Genomic DNA, 16,741 nt, shown 5'->3' with positions numbered 1-16,741 from the left:
TTTTCTAATCTTGTCTGTTGTTTCTTTTGCTGTGCAAAACTTTTCAGTTTGATGCCATCATATTTGTCTACTATATCTTTTATTATCTATGCCTTTGAGGTTATTAAAAGAAAATACTTGCCCACAGCATATCATAAGATCTTTTCTATGTTTTCTTCTAGTACTTTCATAGCTTGAGGTTTTAAATTTAAGTTTTCAATCCATATTTAGTTGATTCTTGTATAAGGGTAAGATAATGGCCCATTTTTATCCTTCTGTATATAGTTACTCCATTTTTCTAACACCATTTGCTTTTTTCCCTAACACCATTTGTTGAAGAAAACATTGAGTATTTTCAATGGGGAAAAGGCAATCTCTTCAACAGTGTTAGAAAAACCGGATAACCACATACAGAAAAAGAAAATTTTTGTCAAACATTAATTAACTGCAGATGCATTGATTCATTTCTGGCCTCTCTTGTTCCATGTTGGTATATCTGTTTTGATGCCAGTGCCATGGAGTTTTGATGCTAAAGCTTTGTATTATATTTCAAAATCTGGTAGTGTGATGCCTTCAGCTTTGATATTTTTGGTCAAGACTGCTGGCTATCCAGAGTTTCTGTGGTTCCTTACCATATTTTTTCTATTTCTGCAGAGTGAAATTAGAATTTTAATGGGGATTGCACTGAATCTGTAGATTGCTTTTAGTATACACTTTTTAACAATATTAATTCTTTCAATTCATAAGCATGAGATATCTTTCCCTTCATTTCTGTCATGTAGAATAACTTTTATCAGTGTTTCATAGTTTTTAGTATACAGATCTTTCACATTCTTATTAAATTTACTCCTATTTATCTTATTTCACTGTGAGTATTCTTATTTTTTAGTCATTTTTTTATTTTTTATTATTATTATTATACTTTAAGTTCTAGGGTACATGTGCATAACGTGCAGGTTTGATACATATGTATACTTGTGCCATGTTGGTGTGCTGCAAGTCAGTTTGTTTTAAATGTGCAGTAACACTTTATTGTTGAGTGGGCATCCTCATCTTGTTCCTGATCGAGAGACACAAGAAAAGGCTTCAACTTTTCACCAGTGAATATAACGGGACCTGTGAACATGTCATATTTGGGCTTTATTGTGTTGAGAAACATTCCTTCTATACCTAATTTATTGACTTTTTATCATAAAAGGATATTAAGTTTTGTCAAATGCTTTTTATGCATCAATTAGAATCACTGTGTTGTTTTTGTCTCTCATTCTGTAAAAATGGTACATTGCACTTACTGATTTTAATGTGTTAGGCCATCCTTGCAACCCAGGAATCAATCCCACTTGATCATAGTGAACAATCCTTTTTAATGTACTGTTGAATACAGATTCATATTATTTTGTTGAGGATTTTTGCATCTATGTTTATCAGTAATACTGGTTTGTAGTTTTCTTTTATAGTATTTTATTTATCTGGGTTTGGTTTCAGGGTGATGCTGGTCTTATATAATTAGTCTTGAAGTCTTCCCTCCTCTTCAACTCTTTGAAGGAGTTTGACAACAATAGGAATTAGTTCTTCTTTAAGTGTTTGGTAGAGTTCAGCTGTAGAGATACCTGTTCCTGAAATTTTCTCTGGTGGGAAATTTTATTTACTAAATCAATTTCCTTACTCTATTATTCTGTTAAGATCTGCACCTTCTTCATGATTCCATCTTGGTAGGTTTCTAGGAATGTATGTACATCTAGTTTGTCTGATACCTTTCTGCATAATTGTTCATAGTAAGTCTCGTGGGCCTTTATATTGTCTTATTAATGGTAATATCCCATTTTACTTTTATGAATTTCAGTCTTCTTTTTTTTTCATAGTCTAGCCAAGCATTCATCAATTGTTTACCTTTTCAAAATACTACGCATCTTAGTTTCATTGATATTTTCTATTTTTTCTAGTCCAAATGTATTTCTGCTCTTTGTTACTTCCTTTCTTCTGCTAAATTTTGACTTACTTTGTACATTTATTTTCTAGTTATTTAAATTGTAACTTTGGGTTGAGATCTTTCTTTTATTTGATGTAAGCATTCATTGCTATAAAATTTCCCCTAAGAACTGCTTTTACTGTATATAACATATATTCATGAGTTGTTTATCCATTTTCATTTCTCTCATAGTATTTTGTAAATTTCTTCTTTAATTTCTTCTTTATGCAGTTTTCATTAGTAGTTCAGCAGCATATTATTTAATTTCTACATATTTGTTAACATTTTAAGATTTTGTTGTTAATTTCTAGCTTTATAACATTGTAGTCAGAAAAACACGATGTAAATTCAATACTGTCAGATTTCTTATTACTTGTTTTGTGGTCTAGCATATGATCTATACTGGATGATGGTTTCTCTTGGATGGTATGTTCTACATATGTTTGTTAAATTCATCTGGGCTGAAGTGTAGTTTCAGCTCCATGTTTCTTCCCTGATTTTCAGCCTGGATTATCTGTCCAGTGTCGAAAATGGGGTACTGAATTTCTCTAGTATTACTGTGTTGCAGTGTATGTCTCCCTTCAGATCACTTAATGTTTGCTTTATTATGTTGAGATGCTCTGCTGTTGGGTACATATATATTTACAATCGTTATATCCTGTGGCTGAATAGACCCTTTTATGACTGTATAATGACATTCATCATCATCTTTTTACAGTTTGTGACCTAACATCTATTTTGTCTGAGATAAACATAGCCACCTCTCTTCTCTGCTTTTCTTTTCATTTGCATGAAATAACTTTTTCCATTTCTTCACTTTCACTCATGAACGTCATTTAGCATTAAGTGAGTCTCTTATATGCGGCATATATTGAGTATTGTTTTATGTTATCCATTAAGCCTCTCTCTACATTTTGAAACTATTAGTTTGTTCTTGCACTGCTAAAAACAAATACCCAAACTAGGTAATTTATAAAGAAAAGAGGTTTAATTGGCTCATGGTTCAGCAGGCTGTAAGCATGGCTGGAGAGGCTAGATCTTACAATTATGGCAGAAGGCAAAGAGGAAGAAAGTACAACTTACATGACTGGAGTAGGGGGAAACCAGAAAGAAGGGGGAGGTGCTACATACTTTTGCAAACAACCAGATCTCATGAGAACTATCACAAGTAATAGCAAGGGAGAAATCCACCCCCATGATCCAATTACGTCCATCCAGGCTCCTCTTCCAACACTGGGGATAACTGATGCATGAATTCAGTAAAGTTGAAGGATACCAAAATGAGCTAACAAAAGTAAATAGTGTTTCTATATACCAATAAACAAACTATCTGATGAAATTTTAGAAAACAATCCCAAGTACAATAGCAACAAAAAATTAAATACTTGGGTGTAAATTTAATCATTTTGTCTTTTATAAAAAGATAAAAAGCCCTCTATATGAAAAACCAATGAACTGGCCGGGTGCGGTGGCTCAAGCCTGTAATCCCAGCACTTTGGGAGGCCGAGATGGGCGGATCACGAGGTCAGGAGATCGAGACCATCCTGGCTAACCAGGTGAAACCCCGTCTCTACTAAAAATACAAAAAACTAGCCGGGCGAGGTGGCGGGCGCCTATAGTCCCAGCTACTCGGGAGGCTGAGGCAGGAGAATGGCGTAAACCCGGGAGGCGGAGCTTGCAGTCAGCCGAGATCTGGCCACTGCACTCCAGCCTGGGTGACAGAACGAGACTCCATCTCAAAAAAAAAAAAACAAAAACAAAAACCAATGAACTACAGTTTAAAAACACAATAAAAAGATATCCTATGTTCATGAACTGGAAGAATTAATATTGTGAAAATGTACAAAAGGTAACATATTTAATGCAATCACTATCGAAATTACAATGTCATTCTTTTTTTTCTTTTTCTTGAGACAAAGTCTTGCTCTGTCACCACGCTGGAGTGCAGTGGCGTGATCTCAGCTCATTGCAACCTCTGCCTCCCCAGTTCAAGTGATTCCCCTGCCTCAGCCTCCCAAATAGCTGGGACTACTGCCACCACATCCAGCTAATGTTTGCATTTTTAGTACAGACATGGTTTCATCATGTTGGCCAGAATGGTCTCGATGTCTTGACCTCATGATCTGCCCACCTTGGCCTCCTAAAGTGCTGGGATTACAGGTGTTAGCCACCATACCTGGCCTCCAATGTCATTCTTTTACAGCAACGAAAACAAAAAAAGACTCCCAACTAGCCAAAAGAATCTTGAGCTAAAAGAACAAAGCTGGAGACATCCTACTACCTGATTTCAATACATATTATAATACAATTGTAATCCAAATAGCATCATACTGGCATATAAATGGACACACTGGCTAAATGAACAGAATGGAAAACCCAGAAATAAACCCACATGCTTACAGTCAGCTTATTTTTAACAAAGATGCCAAGAACACACAATGATGAAGAGACAGTCTCTTTGATAAACGGTGTTGCAAAAATGGAATATCCACCAGAAAAATAAAATTAGACCCTTAACTTACATCATATTAAAAAATCAACTCCAAACAAAGACGACTTAAATACAACACTTGGACTTAAATACAACACTTGAACTGGAAAACTACTGGAAGAAAACATAGGGCTAAAGCTCCATGACATTGGTCTAAGCAATATTGTTTTTAATATGACACAGCACAGTCAACAAAAGCAAAAATAAGACAAATTTCTTGTGGCTCATGTTTTGAATTTCTGGTCATTACTTCATCTGGTCATTACTTTCTGGCACTTCATGGCACTTTCTCGCACCTACCTGCAGGGTCTGCAAATAATTGCCTGTTTCATCCTCTGCTTGGTGCTCTCTGGCATTCTTGGGATCTACATCCTGATGGAAACGTAATGCTCTGGAACCCTGGACATGCAGGAGCCAGCACGTAGACTCTACTTAGGGGCAGCAACACAGCCGGAAGTATAATAATCACAGTTACACAGGAATAAATATTTTATATCTGCTTCTTAGAGATCTGAATTCCATTAAAATGGATTCATGGGTGTTGGTGAATTAGGGTTGTGAATTGATAACAAATATCTCCCCTTTCAGTTATAAACCAACTTGGAAATAAAAACAAGGGATTATATCAATATTCAAAGACATCATTCCTGGTAAAGCGGATTTGGAAAATATGGCTTACTGCCTTGACCAAAAAAAAGTTTTCAAATATTTCTCCCGGTCTTGACTTTGGAATCTGAACAAAGAAAAATTTCATCCATGCAATGCAGGGAAGGTCTTCACCTGCCTTCCACCTCTCTCCTGTGCAGAGTCCGGAGGAGAGAGATCAGATGAGCTCACTGAACAGTGACATATCAACCTTTCTGACAGGCAAACATGGACCGATGGATGTAAAATTTCCCAGCCACCAAATAAGTCAGTATCTCCTGACTGTGGGCATGAGCCAGATCAAGGTGAAGAGTTGGCAGTGTTTCTACTCAACACTTGTGAGAGAACAGAAGGTCTTGTCAGCGGGTAAACAGAAATGCCACTGGGAGTGGGGGATGGTATGTGTTTCTCATTAGTGACATGTTTTCATTCATCTAGTATATGCTGCGTGTTTCCCCTAAAATAACTGACCTTCAGAAAGATGATTCCCTTCACAATTGCTTTGAATATTTTTCTTTTTGTGTTGAAAAACTGATGCTGATTTGTGGTTCAGATAGTGTGCATTGAAATAATGGGGGGAGTCTCCGTATGAAAGGAAAAAAAGTTTCTTTCCTCCTCACTGTTTCCAGAGACATCTGCTCAGGTTATGAGTTTTCCCATTCATGGGATGAGTCTCCACAACAAACTCCACAATTCTGTGACACTTAGAAGCATGGTTATAAAAATATGCATTTGTCAAATAAAAATGTAAAAAAATGTTACAAAGGGAAAACAGATGAGAAAGGCAGGGACTATAGTTATGTCAACAGTGACAAACACTGGAGTTTCAGTCAAATATGTGCCATCTTTGTAATAGATTTTGACATGTAAATTCTAAATTATCTTCTTCTTTATAAGTAAATGTGAAGCTTAATGACATGGCATCTGTTAGTATCTTAGGCCATTTATTGAAGGTATGAGAGCTAAATCCTTTCAAGGCATGTGAGCCAGTGCTCCTGAGGAAAGCAGTGACATACATGCTTTCTCCTGATGTCTCCAACTATGTAAAACTTCATTAAAGCTACTCCTGAACAATATAAAGGAAGTTCCCTCAGTAACATAAATCCCAGTCTTTTGCCCCAAGAGAGAGAATGTGGATTATAGAAAAATAGTGGGTGTGAGTAAAGTGGGAAATTATTTGAGAGTATATTTTTTTCTTTGAGGCAAGGAAGCAAATCATGAAAACAAGATTGGAATATAGAAATATGATACTAATATATATGGTGAATTGTTGAGAAAAGAGCCTGATAAAACAAAAATTTAAAACACAGAAACAATAAAGAATACAAGATTTAGAACAAAGTTTATGAAGAAAGTATAAAAAAATACATTCATGTTCAGAATATATAAAGAACTCTTACAAATCAATAACAAAAAGGCATCAATTAAAACATAGTCAAAGGATAATGACCAGGTTTTTCATCCAAGAACATAGACAATGTCCAGTAACCACGTGACAAGGTGCTCAACATCAAAGGGAAAGGCAAATGAAAACCACAGTGAGGTACCACTTCACACCACTAGAATGCCTATAATAAAAAAGATGAAAAATAAATACTGCAAAAGATGTAGAGAAACTGGAACCCTTATACACTGCTGGTGGAAATGTAAAATTGCGCATTTCTGTGTCATCTACATGCCATGCGAGTCTTAAAACCAACTGTCAATTTCTACAAAATAGAAAATGCGCAATAACTCTGAAAAAACCAAAAGAATAAATTTAGAGGAAAAATGTAACCCAGTTTGAATAATTATTACAAAGCTACAAAAACTGTAACAGTGTGATTTTGGCATAAAGAGATCAATAGAACAGAATCCAGAAACCAGGTATACATAAAACGCGCACACACACACACACACACACACACACATACTCACTTTCTCTCTCTCTCTTATAATATGACTGGTCAAGTGACTGCTTATGAACTGTAATTGCTTGATACATGAGTCTAGCATCTCTTGGCCTTAAATCACTGCCATAACCTTGAGAAGTTGATGATACCTTTGTTTTCTGAGAACAGTTGCAGTATGCAAGCTGACGGTTCCATAGAGATGGAACAAGTGTAGAGCCAGGGAAAAAAAGGGATACACACACTTAGACTTCTTAAGATTTTTTTAAAAGCTATGGAAGATGATAAACTAATGAGGCATAAGTGTACTTTTCATTATGAATGTTTATGTTGTCACATCTTTCAGTAATGTGTATAAGAAAAAGTATTTAATGTGGTATTTGTTAACCAAGCAACCCATTCACTATTTACATTTACTTCAGAAATCTATGATTTAAATTTAATTCATAATTTTTGGCAACATACCTTCATCTACTTCTGCAGTTATGTTCTCGTGCACACCTGCTACATCTGAAAAAGTCAAATATTATTAATAATGTTTAAGTTAAACAAGAGACATTATCATGTAGCCCTTTTGTAAGTCAAGGAGCATCTCTACTCTGGGTTGATCATTCCTAACTTGAAAATCTGAAATCCAAAATGCTCTACAATCTGAAACTTTTTGAGCACATGCATGATATCACAACTGGAAGGGTCCACACCTGACCTCATGTGACAGGCTGTGATGGAAACACAGTTAAAACTTTGTTACATGCAAAACGTTTTTGTAAAACATTGTACAAGCCAGATGTGATGGCTCACGCCTGTAATCCCAGCACTTCGGGAGGCTGAGGCGAGTGATGGATCACCTGAGGACAGGAGTTCGAGACGAGCCTGGCCAACATGGTGAAACTGTCTCCACTAAAAATACAGAAATTAGCCTGGTGTGGCTGCACGCACCTGTAGTCCCAGTTACTTAGGAGGCTGGGGCAGGAGGATTGCTTGAACCTGGGAGGCGGAGGTTGCAGTGAGTTGAGATCATACCATTTCACTCCAGTCTGGGCGACAGATCAAGACTCTGTGCCCCACTGCACCCCCAAGCCGGGCAAAAAAAAGAAAAAAACATTGTGTAGAATTATCTTCAGGCTATGTGCATAAGGTGTATATGACACATAAATGTATTTCGCATTTACACTTGGGTACCATCCCTAAGGTATTTCATTAGGTGTATACAAATATTCCAAAATCTGAAAAAATCCACTTTTGGTCCTCCCAAACATTTTGGACAAGGGATATTCAATCTGTCCTATGAGAAAAATAAAATTCCTTTTCAGTGTGACAGAAAATAAGAGATTATCGAACTTGAACTTACCAAAATGTTCTGAAGCTGCTCAATTTTGTTCACTCGCTTTTTCATTCTAATTTTTAACATGGCATTTTCTATTTTAAGCCTAAAATACATATTTTAAAATAATTATTGTCAGACATAATTTTTTAAAAAATCATATAAATTGTGAACAAACATCTGAAGGAATAATTACATAAATTCTGAGATATTTGAAAAGTAGAAAATTGAGCAACTGTTATTTTTCTACCTTTGTTTTATAGATGATGTGTAAAATTAAAAATAATGTAGAAAATTTATGCATTTCAAAATAGCTTAAAGCTGAAATTTTTCCTTGGCTTCACATAGACATACTTATTATCTTAACTGATATAATTCTCATACTACACTAGTCATTTGCTTTATAAATACTCAAAGTATTTTGTATACTGCTTTAAATTGTACTTTTGCACGTGGTCTGGCATCTCCTCAGCACATCTTAGAGTCTCTGTGTGTTGATCCTGCATTTCTTGCAACTAAAACAAAGAATTAAAAACCTTTAGGTGTGGAAATAACCCAAATGCCCATCAATAGGTGAATGAATGAACAAAATATGGTTATATATAAAATACTGTTTTAGACTATCACAATCTATTTTATTAAAAAATGGTAATCTAGGACAAATAGACCTACTACCTGTTTTAACTAAATTTTACTGGAACGCAGCCACACCCCTTCAGTCTGCATATTGTTCATGGCTACTTTTGTGCTGTAACTGTAGTGTTGAGCTGTTGCAACAGGGATCTTATGGCTCACAAAGTGTCAAATAATACTACCTGGCCCTTTACAGAAAAGTTTACTGACCTATGCTCTACGATTAAAACACAGTATTTTTCTTTTTTAATTTATATTTTATCAAATACTCACATTTAATAAATGGGTAAAATGGGGAAATACAGGAAATTACTTTATAGTAAGCATTTATATTTTTCAATTCCAAACACCACTATATCAACTATAATTTCATTTCTTTTTTGTCTGTATCTATTTAATTTTGTTATAGCAAGAAAACTTGCACTTTTTTTTTTGAGATGGAGTCTCGCTCAGGCACCATCTTGGCTCACCACAACCTCCACCCACCCGGTTCAAGCAATTCTCCTGCCTCAGCCTCCCGAGTAGCTGGGACTACAGGCACGCGCCACCACCATGCCCGGCTAATTTTTGTATTTTTTTTTTTAGTAGAGACAAGGTTTCACCATGTTGGCCAGGATGGTCTCAAACTCCTGACCTCAGGTGCTGCACCCGCCTCAGCCTCCCAAAGTGCTTGGATTACAGGCGTGAGCCATGGCATCTGGCCCATTTTTAACATTTAAAACTAAGCATCATCTTTCCTTTCCAGGGAAACCGTAAGAAAATTTCAAAATAAACAGCAAAATAATTAAAATAGACAAGATAAATTTCAGGTAAGATCCTACAGATTCTGCTGATTCTCCTAGTGAGTGGCAGGGCGCACGTCGTCATTAGCAGATAATTGATTTAAAAGTGTCATCTTAAACTGCAGAGATGTCCATTGAACATGCCAAAGGAGAAGCCATGTTGTCAAAATGCCCACCTGACCCACCCAAACATCTCAAACCTACCCTTTGCCGACCTCCTATAACCCCATTTGTAAATTTTTGTGTTTTTAACAAGAGAAAGTAGACACATACATGTTGGCAAATGCTAACTGTCCATAGTTCTGTGACTATGACTACAGCCCAATAAAAAGTCAGAGTAAGGATTTTCATCAAAATACTAATTTATTCTGTAGAATGGCCTTTCTGTACAAGTTAACCAGAAACCCATGAAATAAGTAAGCACAAGTCTTTCATTCACACAGAAAAGTAGAGATTAAAACAACAAAATTTTCTGAAACATTCCATTAGACATTATCCTCTGAATTAATCTGGCTTGTCGCCACGTGGCAATGAAAAAAATCACTAAAAATATACTGTAAAAAGAAAAAATAATTCTCTAATCTTCTGTGAGAAATGATGTGTAATTCTCAACTTTCATAAGGGGAAATACTAAGAAAAATATTTGTAATTATAAAACACAGCAGAGATTGAGAAATGGGTGTATTATAATCAAATTTTAACAAAATTAATTATAATGAAAATACAAAAGAAAGCTCTCCACTGAAACTAGTGTCCTGAAACACTTGATATTATTTAACCAGCTACAGAGTAACTGTTGACATGCTAAGTTTCATACATACTTGACTTCTCAGCTGGCCTAATTTCTTTTTTGAATCTCGTGTCTCATCTTCTATATTAACGTGACGTTGTGACGACATCTCTAGCATAGCTTCTGACAGTGACTGTTTGTTCAGGGCATCCCCCACTTCTCGCTGAAGCTGTCTCATGACTACCTGGTAAGATGTTATTTTTGTTACTGATTTTACATATCACCTTATTATTAAATTTTGTTAACAGTCTTTAACTCTAATGTATACATTTTGAGAAATATCACCACACACATTGATTCTTCTTCTTCATGTGTACACATTCCTATTTATTTCTGAATCCAGTTAAGGATAAAGAAGGTGTTATCTTGGTGCCAGACTGGTGCTGTGTTACTCATACAACAGATTCAGTCCACTGATGAATGTGCAATGCTTAAAAACCTTCTGAGGTCTCAAAAAGAAACAGGCATGTGGGTGGGACTGGCGGTAGTGAATTTTACACTGTGCAATGTGTTCCCTCGTTTTTTATAAGAAGCTCAAACCAACCTCAGAGTTCCTCACCTATTCAGTCACCAGCTCCAATCATTCCAATAGATTCCACCTCAGAAGAAAGTAACATGCCAGTGGCCTTAGAGGCTCCAGGTCACCTGGCTTCCACTTCCCTCCCTGACCGCAGCTGCTGGGTCTCTTTCCTATCACCCCTCATTGGTCTAAAAATGAGGCTCCAATGTGAAACTCATCAGTCACAGACAGCTAAGCTTATCTTTGTACTGGACAACATTATATCCAAATGAGAGTCATTGAGCCTTGAAATACAAATTATGACCATATTATGACTGAAAAATTGAAAGTAAGTTATAAATGCCAGTGGGAAGATTAAATCAAATATGGTTTTTGGCTAACATTTATCCCATTTTCCCCGTATTATAATGTAAGAAAGATGTCTTTAAAGAACGGAATGGTTGTATCAATACATAATTTGAGACTGAATTATTTTCAAATTTAAGTCAAATTGACATGAATAAAAATAAAATTATATCAATTAAGATACATTAAAAGCTATTGAGGAAGAATAATTATAAAATAAGAAATACACTTTAGTTCATCTGGGAAATGTGGAATTACCTGTGAAAGTAATCCAATTAATTGAATCAATTTCAAAATAACACTTTAGGTATGAATATTTCTTTATATCTGCTTTATCATAATCCTAAAATGTGGCAACATACAGACATTAAAACTATTTCAAGGCCGGGCGCGGTGGCTCAAGCCTGTAATCCCAGCACTTTGGGAGGCCGAGACGGGCGGATCACGAGGTCAGCAGATCGAGACCATCCTGGCTAACACGGTGAAACCCCGTCTCTACTAAAAATACAAAAAACTAGCCGGGCGAGGTGGCGGGTGCCTGTAGTCCCAGCTACTCGGGAGGCTGAGGCAGGAGAATGGCGGGAACCCGGGAGGCGGAGCTTGCAGTGAGCTGAGATCCGGCCACTGCACTCCAGCCCGGGCGACAGAGCAAGACTCCGTCTCAAAAAAAAAAAAAAAATATTTCAACAGTCTAAGACTACATTATAAATGTTAGTCTATATTAATATTTTGTAACTGAAATGCTTAAATTTTCCTAAGTGTCACATTGTCTTTACTCAAAGGAAAGCATCTCCTAGCTCTAACTTTTATTTGCTGGAGACAAGTTACGTTTCTAAGGTGATATAGCAGAACTGTTTATCAGGTATGTACTTTGATATTCAACTTGATTCAGTGTTTAGCCATAACCAAATATACTTTAAATTTTACTTCAGAAGGTTTGAAAAATACTTATTTTTCTTGATACTTACTTCTCCTTCTTCTTTCTCTTTTTCACATTGGCGTTGTCTTTCTTTTAAAAGAGTGCATTCCTTCATCAACTCTTTATTGTTCTCTTCTAGCTTTCTACACTCAGCTTGAAGTTTTTCTACAGTATCTTCACATTTGGCTCGGATATTAATTATTGTTTCTTCCTGATTGTCAGCTTTCTTGTGAGCATCACTACACTGCTGTTGATACCACACATTTCGGCTTGGTAGTTGAAATAGTCCATCCTCTACAGATTGCTGCTTTCTCACGTATTTTTCAAAAGTAGGTTGGTCATTTTGGTACATGTGCTCAATGTCCTTCAGTCGACACTGTGTTCGGCTTAGGACTCCTTGTATGTGTTGTACAGCCAATGTCTTTTCTTTGAGAGCCTCTCTTTCATAATGGAGCTCAGTTTCCAGGCCACTGGATGTACTCTCAACTTTAGAAAGTTGCTGAGAAAGAATCTGAATGTGAGAATTAATATTTTCTTGTAAATGACAGCACTCATTCACTGTGCTCTGGAAAGCAGGCTGTCGGTCTCTTGCTGACGGACACTGATCGTGATCACACAGAGCAGCAGCCAGTCTACAAGGGTATGATTCCATTTCTGTTTTCAGTCTGGGTGTGCTTTGTTCTTCCTTCTCGAGCTCCAAATTGAGCGTTGTATTCTCATCCATCAGAGCATTCAGCTCTTTACTGTAACCGGTTATTGTTAATGTTTCCTCATTCAGCTTTAGAGTCTTTTCAAGGTCTTCATTGTTTTCCTTTATAATTTCAATATCCTTGACGTATCTCTTTTCAGTTTCCTGGTTCTGGTATTTTATTGTGTCTGTTTCCAGCCTGAGTCTGGCAATTTCATCCCGCATCAAGTGATTTTCCTGCCACAGGTCTCTTTCTTTTTCATGAGTATGAGAACTCTAAATAAAACAAAGAAAACTTTCAGCTAGCAGCCAATAAAATGACATATTATGATTTCTTCTGAAACCAAGTAAGTAATAACCTGTTACATTTATACAATGAAAGAGTTGCCATCTGGATATCCAACTGGAAAAACAAGTTGAATCAAAACCTCAAACCTTTCAGAGCATAAATTCTCAAAAGTTCAAAAATGTATTTGAAGACAATGAATCGATAAAAGAAAAAAAAAAGAAACCACTAGAAATTACTTAAGAATCTCAGAATTTTTTTCTAAAAAGGCTTTTACTGAATTTCAACAAACCCAAAAACATAAATGATTAAAAACTATGATTACATTTAGAAACTGGGTTTACACACTAACATCTAACCTTTACTTGCCCTATAGTAAGAGCCTTAGGTCTGCAGATACCTGGACAGATGAAATTTTCCAAATTCCTTAAGTTTCTTTTTTCTGTGAATATTTTATAGATAATTCTACTTTTCTTACATTTTTAGAGTCAGTTTTAACAATGACATGTATTGATAAATGACAGATCTGGGCATTGTACTAAGCACTTTTGTATGCATACATCAATAAATTCATTTAGTTACCACAATTCTGCAAGGAAAGGTCAAAAATAGAAGCAAGTTGCTGGATTTTTCCTAGGTCCTCTGACTCTGCTTCTAGTGCTCCTCCACCAGACCACAGTTACTTCCATGGGGTAGACATGCAAATACAATAGAAACCTTTTCTTTCAAAACACCAAAGAAGATAAAATGTATAAAGCTCTTCTTAGGAAATCCTGAGATCATATACTATTATGATAACTTTTATTTCCTTTTCACAATGTTTGAAACCATAATTAACGTGAAATAGGGAAAACTACACTGAACTATGTCACTAGGAACAAATTACTTATCAACAAAATATCATTAAGCATATATTATGGGTTATCATTGTTTTCCAAAGGTCTTTGAGCTGAAATAAAATATAACTTTGAAGCCAAGATTTATAATAAATAATTGTAGTTATAAGTTTCATTTATTTTTAAGATGAAATAAAATTTGTGGCTTGTTTTAGAGCTACATCATATATATAAAGTCAAAGGGATATTCTAAGTAATATTAATAAAATAATATTAGAAATGTAAAATTTTACCAAACATTAATTTACCTCTTTTGAGTTACTTCTTACAGTCTTCAATTCCACTTCCAACGATTCAAGAGTCAGCTGAAGTTGTTTTTTCACTTCGGTTTGTTTCCTATACTGCTCTTCCATTATTTTTAACTCTTCCGTATCTTTTTCATACAACTCTTCAGACTTTCTTCTTTCTTCTTCTTCTTGTAAGATACAGCTGTAGTTAAATATACTTATCTTAAAGTCCTTTAGAAACAAAACACTCACACGGTGGTTTACTATTCTAATAAAGTGCCAATGTTCTTGAATATTTTTTCTTTCTAGTTTTCATGTTAATATCTCACTTTGATATCTTCCAAAGAACATACATAAATTGAAAGGTAGTAAGGAATGAACATCCTGCTAATTGATTAGCTTCTGTTATTATTAATTCTAGTAAGTATTATGGAAAAGGATGTTGAAAATTATTAGGTAAAGCTACAAGTTAAAAATTACCTTTTCTTCACACAGTAATAATTACTCCTCAGTAATTATTTAGGTATCCCTAAACATGATTTACATTGTAAGATAGCACCTTCAGATGTCTTCTCGCAACATGTATCTCCAAATGACAATAATCCAAGACTAAGCTAAGGAATCTAAGATGTTACCCATACGTTTTATGTTTCTTTTTCTGGTAACACTTTTGACTTATTCTGTTGATTAGTATGTATTTTACAAGCAATTTTAAAATCCATTCTCAAACAACAAAGAATAATATCTGCCTTCCGCATAGAAGTTTGAATTAATTTAAACTCTGTAGCACAGACAGATGTTGACTAAGCTAATCAGTAATCACTTTCCATCTTACTTTTCATTCACTGCATATTAAAAGTAAAACTGGGCCAGGCGTGGTTGCTCACACTGTAATCCCAGAACTTTGGGAGGCCAAAGCCAGCGGATAACTTGCGGTCAGGAGTTTGAGACCAGTCTGGCCAAAATGGCAAAACCTCATCTCTACTTAAAAAAAAAAAAAGTTAGGCATGGTGATGCATGCCTGTAATCCCAGCTACTTGGGAGGCTGAGGCACAAGAATCGCTTGAACCCGGAAGCAGAGGTTGCAGTCAGCCGAGATTTCACCGCTGCACTCCAACCTGGGTGACAGAGCACGACTCTGTCTCAAAAGGACAAAAAAAAAAAAAGGAAAACTGGTTAATTTTAAAAATAATTACTCTGGGTGGAGAAAAGTATACATTTCATACTCAAATTATAAATTATAAACTTTCTTAAAAACAACTTAGTAATATTTAATCTAAGATCTCTTTCAAAAAGCTCCTATACTCTAACCAGATAGCTCTATTTTGAAAAATTTATCCAAAGAAATAGAAATGTAGAAAACTATGGATATGTAAGATGTTTCTTATAGCATTAATACAAAAAATTAAAACTCCCAATTTCAATTTATTAAATAATGATATTTCCATAGAGTAAAATTCTATATAGCCATTAAAATAATGATTTAAAGGAATATGCAATTAATTATTAGAGAAGTATTCACAATTAAGAACTTGTGATATTTTATCGAAAAATTTCGCATTCCACAATTTTAAGTTTTCTTCTCTAGTAAACCCTAGAAGGTAAGTCAGCTATTACAAAAATTATCCTACATATCTTTAGTATAAATAGTTCAAATATTTCTTTAAAACTAGAATGTGATACCTGAAATTACAGAGCTTTTGTTTACATTCAAGATTCTGATGCTCTAACTGTGATTTGGTTTCATCTGTTTCAGATAGTTCCTTTTGTAGCATGCTAATCTTATTTTTCATTTTTCGAAATTTTACTTTAAGTTGCTCACAGTTACATTTTTTATGTTCTGTTGATCTTTCACATGCAGCTATTGCATTCTTGATTTTCAATAGGCTAACAAAATCTGTAACCGGGAGAAAACAAAATAGAGATAAAATACATGAGTAAGTTTTTAAATGTAAAGGACTGTGCATTTCAACATGGCACTCATTCATACACTGAATGGATATGTATCTATTAAGTGCTTGCAATGTGGAAAATATTTTAAAAAGCTCTTCAGATAAAACAGACAACACGTCTGATCTTGTTTAGCTTAAAGTGTAGTAAAGAACACAGAAAAAAAAGTCACAATTACAAATTCAGATAGATGCTATAGGAATACATAGTTTTTTAGTCACGTAAGAGAATCTGACCTATACTTGGCCCAGGGAATATTTCTCTGAGGAAGAGAAGGCTACACTGAGAAACAAAAAAAGGGAAGGAAGCAGCTGAGCAAAGGAGGAAGCAAAGCACTCTGGCTAGTCTGCTGCATGTGCTGGAGTTCTGCTGCAATCTGCTTCCAGCCAAGACGGAGCAACGGGTGAT

At 35.3% G+C, this 16,741-nt stretch overlaps 1 protein-coding gene across 5 annotated transcripts in view; it reads right to left on the bottom strand.

Moving 5' to 3' along the window:
* Window positions 1-4,065: 4,065 nt before the first annotated feature.
* ANKRD62 (ankyrin repeat domain 62) overlaps window positions 4,066-16,741 on the bottom strand; it is a 72,301-nt gene continuing 59,625 nt past the window's right edge. For 3 of the 5 annotated variants that reach the window (XM_026455988.2, XM_026455990.2, XM_026455991.2), the window contains 8 exons: window positions 16,067-16,280; window positions 14,405-14,585; window positions 12,336-13,250; window positions 10,534-10,686; window positions 8,742-8,812; window positions 8,325-8,403; window positions 7,439-7,483; window positions 4,066-6,652 (listed from right to left, as the gene is read on the bottom strand). In XM_026455988.2, the coding sequence (XP_026311773.1) occupies window positions 7,478-7,483; window positions 8,325-8,403; window positions 8,742-8,812; window positions 10,534-10,686; window positions 12,336-13,250; window positions 14,405-14,585; window positions 16,067-16,280 (1,619 nt within the window). In that variant the 3' untranslated portion in view covers window positions 4,066-6,652; window positions 7,439-7,477. Of the gene's footprint in view, window positions 6,653-7,438; window positions 7,484-8,324; window positions 8,404-8,741; window positions 8,813-9,676; window positions 10,687-12,335; window positions 13,251-14,404; window positions 14,586-16,066; window positions 16,281-16,741 lie in introns of those variants that run through there. The other 2 variants (XR_003309743.2, XM_026455989.1) reach the window with 2 other exon arrangements.

The sequence above is a fragment of the Piliocolobus tephrosceles genome, chromosome 18 (assembly GCF_002776525.5).
Source record: "Piliocolobus tephrosceles isolate RC106 chromosome 18, ASM277652v3, whole genome shotgun sequence".
In the NCBI taxonomy this organism is placed as follows: domain Eukaryota; kingdom Metazoa; phylum Chordata; class Mammalia; order Primates; family Cercopithecidae; genus Piliocolobus; species Piliocolobus tephrosceles.
The sequence above is the reverse complement of the archived record's forward strand: the minus strand, read 5'-3'. Positions and strand labels throughout refer to the sequence as shown.